Here is a 5,000-nt window from a genome sequence, read left to right as displayed (position 1 = left end):
GCGCGCAGGCAAGCTTTTCTTACTCAGTATTTTTGTCTTGTTTCCAGTCCAAATATCAAACATTTCTTAAATCAATATCCATTTACTAAAGTAGTAAAATGACATAAGATATTAAGTCTGGTTTTCTGGGGAAATAAATACAAATTAAGTGAATTTTTGCTTAAATCAAGCAAAATGATCTGCCATTGGGGAGAAAAATAATGTTGTTTCTGTTTGAATTAAGATTATTTTTCTGACTCCATTGGCAGATCATTTTGCTTGTTTTAAGCATCAACTCACTTCATTTTGATTAATTCCCCCAGAAAACAGGACATAATATCTTATATCATTTTATTAATCTAGTAAATGCATCTTGATTTATGAGTTTTTAGATATTTGGACTGGAAACAAGTCAAATGTACTATTAAGAAAAGCATGTTTTGCAGTGTGTCCATGGTAAATCCCTTGATTTCCTCTCAGGTGTGTGTCGGTGTCGGAGCTGAAGCGTGAGCAGAGAACCCCTTGCTTTAGCAGCCTCAGCTGGAGCTCCGCCCACTACAGGGAGAGCGCCAGGGGGGCGGAGCTAATGCTGCCTGAACACAAGCCACTCCCACGCGACAACCTGCTTCTGATTGGCTTTCTGTGTGACGGGCGGGCCAGCGGGTCGAGTGACGGGTCGTGGCGGGTGAGAGACGCTGGAGGGAGTGTGTCCTGTATGGTGAGTGTTACACGTGACATTCATAATAATCAGAAATGTTCCTTGAGCAGCGAATCAGCATATTAGAACTTGGTTCGCACAAGGTGCTTAAAGTGCTTGAATTTGACGTTTTGAAATTTAAGTCCTGAAAACAGACATATTTATGAAAAGGTACTTGAAAAGTGCTTGAATTATTGAAAGGCAATATATGTGAAATTAGTGTTTAATTTATTGATAAAGCAATCTTTTCACACAAAAGCAACGTTGCAACCCGTCTGATATAGAACCCTGTTAGAATGATTTCTGAAGGATCATGTGACACTGAAGATGTTGTTTGTCGTCCAGATGCTGACGTCGTCTTGTCTCTGGTTGGGGAGGCTGATGCTGTTTCCCACATGGAACTACATCCCCCAGAATGCACCTGATGCGGGCTACCTAGAGCTGATCGACTCTCCAGTGTGCTTGACCCTGGAGGCCATGGCCTTTGACCCCGGAGGAACCCTGAGTGAGGTCATGAGTGTGACGCGGGCGGCTGAACTTCTGAGGCAGAGGTGTGGGATAAACTATAGTTCGGATATAAGCAATGATGTCTATGGCAGCGATTACAATAGAGTAAATCACCTTTTAAAAGTAACTTGGCACTTCAAATAACGTAAAATTTACATCGTTACATCAGTAGGCAGTGTACATTTATTTCGACAAGTGACTGTTAAAATATGTGTTTGTCATTGATTCATTCATTCTAAAGAGATTTGTTAAAAATGCTGATTCATTCAGTAATGAAACAAGTGAAGTATTTATAAGGGAGTCATTGAATCATTCACTCAAGAGATTTGTTAAAAAACGCTGATTCATCCAGAAATAAAATAAGTGAAATCTTTATGAGTGAGTTATTTAATCATTCACTCAAGAGATTCATTCATAAACACTGATTCATTCAGTAATGAAACAAGTGAAGTATTTATAAGGGAGTCATTGAATCATTCTCTCAAGAGATTTGTTAAAAAACGCTGATTCATCCAGAAATAAAATAAGTGGAAATCTTTATGAGTGAGTCATTGAATCATTCACTCAAGAGATTCATTTAAAAATGCTGATTCATTCAGTAATGAAACAAGTGAAGTACTTATAAGGGAGTCATTGAATCATTCTCTCAAGAGATTTGTTAAAAAACGCTGATTCATTCAGTAATGAAACAAGTGAAGTATTTATAAGGGAGTCATTGAATCATTCACTCAAGAGATTTGTTAAAAAACGCTGATTCATCCAGAAATAAAATAAGTGAAATCTTTATGAGTGAGTTATTTAATCATTCACTCAAGAGATTCATTCATAAACACTGATTCATTCAGTAGTGAAACAAGTGAAGTACTTATAAGGGAGTCATTGAATCATTCTCTCAAGAGATTTGTTAAAAAACGCTGATTCATCCAGAAATTAAACAAGTTAAATCTTTATGAGTGAGTAATTGAATCATTCAATCAAGAGATTCATTTAAAAATGCTGATTCGTCCAGTAATGAAACAAGTGAAGTCATTGAATCATTCACTCATCCGATTATTTTGAAAGATTATTAATTCAAATTAACCTCAGACTTTAATGACATGTTATTTGTTTAGTTGTCTCTTCAGAAATTGTGGGTGATTGTATTTTAATGATAATTAATGGTGATAGTGGATTAATGGCGAGTTGTGTGTGTGTGTCAGGTGTGAGGATCAGGTGTATGTGTGTGTCAGCGGGCAGGTGAGCGTGGTCTGTCCGCTGCTGCTGATTGGTGGGAAACGCTTCTTCTGCCTCATCCTCAGTGAAGGAGGATCGTCAGTGCCCGTCTTCATCACGGTCAGTGTTTAAGAGCATTAAAGTACATCATCATCCTTCCTCGGGTCATTTCCACCCAAAACTCATTTTTAATTAAAAAAAAAAAAATTTACTGTTCATCAGAGGACTTTTGTCGAATTTGAACCACGAGTACACAAAAAAATATAATGGATTCGAGGAGTTTTGTGGTTGAAATTTAAAAAAGTAACAAATCCTTCCGTCTCGGGTCAATCTGACCCCCTTAGGAATGAATGGAATGCGAGGAATGCTTCAGTACACATAGAATAAACATAAAAATGCCCAAAGTTCAAACTAAAAATGCGCAAACTTTACCAAAAAATGATTGTATAATGTCTACATGTGTATCTGAATGCAGACTGAAGGTGACTGGCTTTAGGACCCAGAGGAACAGCTCATTTATTCCATATAGAGCAATAAGGCCATCTAGAGTAATGAAATATCATCTTATATTATTATTTTTACACAAGAGGTCGGCAAAGATATTTTAAGCTAAATTAAAAGGGTTATGCATGAAATGGTGAGTTATTTTGAATTCAAGTTGAAAGAATGTGAGGAATGTGCTTAAATTACTATTTATTTCGTATTTATTGATTAAATCTAGTAATTTAAAGGTAAATAAAATAAAAAATAACAAAAAATCTCCCAAAAAATGTATTAAAATATTATGAAAATGAAATAAAATAAGCTTTCTGGACAAAAAAATAAATGAAAAATTATAATTTTAGGGCTTTGGGTCATTTTGACCCGCGAGGGAAAGAAGTGTTAGGGCCCAGTTGTGAATGTGCAGGGGCGTAATTTGTGGGGGGGTTAGGGGGGAGATAACCCCCCCAATATTTAAATCTATGCATTACAACCCCCTCAATATGTATACCATGATCACATGAAAAATATGCAGAACCCAAACTTCAACCCCCCCAATGTTCAAACCAAATCTACGCCCTTGTGAATGTGAGTTTGCTGTCCATCATGAATGTGAACAAAATACTGGCAAGAAAACACACTTTCTGTTGAGTTACAGTCTGATGAACCTTTCTTTAACTTCCCTCTGCAGGAAGCCAAGCATCAGTACTGGAGGCAGTGTGTGTGTGTGGGCCAGAGTGTGTGCGTGTCGTCTCTGCGTGTGTGTTCACTGCAGGGTCTGGAGGGACGGCGGGTGTTGTCCGACAGCTGCCAGTCACGTCTTCATCCGCACGAGAGCTCAGAACAACCAGACACACACACAGACACGCACACACACACACACCTGCCGTCAGGTACAGCGTCAAGCTCCGCCCCCTCAGTCAGAGTCAAGCGCTCCACACTCATCAGCTTCAAGGTGAGGCTCGGCAAAACTACACAACTGAAGCGCTCCCATTCTTCATCTGTGTTCAGTGTGTAGTGTTGCAGTTCTCCTCTATATCAGTGTCAGTGTTCCTGAGTCTTGAGTTTCTTCCGGGAACGAACACGTCACAATATTCCTCATTATAATAATTAATATGCAGAATAAAGGGGCAGGGCCTGGTTGAGTTAGTTAGTAGTGTGTTAAACTGGCGGTTATGGTAAGGGGCGGGGCATTTCCCAAACACACTTGCAGCGCTCGACCAATCACAACACACTGCTTCAGCCGACCAATCAGAGCACAGTGTGCTTTTCAGAAGGAGGGGCTTCATAGAGACAGGAAGTAAACAGAGCGTTACTGACAGACTGGGAAGAGAGGAGCCGCAACAATGGAGAATTAAAGTGGAATTAATGTGTTTTTATACATTGAAATATGTTTTTTTTTTAAGGGTCTATAAAATATAAATTTGGTAAAAAACTACTTTTTACCATTTTTAACTCATTGTCTTTCCTATTTGTATTTTAATTGGAAATAACATGATTTAAAAGAATAAAACAGATAAAATAATTAAAATACTTGACATTTTGTGAAGCAGGATACTTATATTTCATACTCGTAAAGAGAATCAAACGGGTGTGACCTTTGACCTGTGCTGTAACAGTGTGTTTGATTGACAGGGTACAGTCACGAAGATTTTGAACGCAGAGGCGGGGCTTTATGAGATTGACAGACAGGTGGGGCTTTGCCTGGCCTATCAGCCGGCTCAGAAATGGGGCGGCGGCTTGAGGCCGGGGGCGGAGATTCAGGTGAGTGATGTCATCAGGTGAGTGTAATGTCAAAAATGGCGTACGCTAAAATAATATTCTGAGTTATAAAAGCGTGCGAACGCCAGAAACTGCGCAAGACTTGGCAAATAGTGTTTTTAATTGCTTTATATTTTTAATGGAAACAGATGTGCATTATTGATCATTATTTGTGTGGAAATATTTCCTCAGATCACGAGTTCTGCCATTATCATGCGCTAAGCAAACATTAGCGCACAGAACGCCACAGGAATAGTGTTCGGACGCATCGCATCCACTACAAATATTTCTATTTATTAGAATATTAAAAATGTTGTAACTTCTCTGTAATGATTTAAGAGCTGAACTCCATTAATGAGAGTGG

At 38.7% G+C, this 5,000-nt stretch overlaps 1 protein-coding gene across 2 annotated transcripts in view; it reads left to right on the top strand.

Annotated features, from left to right (window-relative positions):
- Window positions 1-5,000, top strand: part of ctc1 (CTS telomere maintenance complex component 1) — a 23,741-nt gene that overhangs the window by 4,220 nt on the left and 14,521 nt on the right. For both annotated transcript variants that reach the window (XM_081387430.1, XM_081387429.1), the window contains exons 3-7: window positions 460-697; window positions 1,022-1,227; window positions 2,383-2,515; window positions 3,567-3,830; window positions 4,511-4,639. In XM_081387430.1, the coding sequence (XP_081243556.1) occupies window positions 460-697; window positions 1,022-1,227; window positions 2,383-2,515; window positions 3,567-3,830; window positions 4,511-4,639 (970 nt within the window). The remainder of the gene's footprint in view (window positions 1-459; window positions 698-1,021; window positions 1,228-2,382; window positions 2,516-3,566; window positions 3,831-4,510; window positions 4,640-5,000) is intronic.

Source organism: Scardinius erythrophthalmus (genome assembly GCF_964197995.2).
Source record: "Scardinius erythrophthalmus genome assembly, chromosome: 15".
NCBI lineage: Eukaryota > Metazoa > Chordata > Actinopteri > Cypriniformes > Leuciscidae > Scardinius > Scardinius erythrophthalmus.
This window is presented reverse-complemented; position numbering and strand designations above follow the sequence as displayed.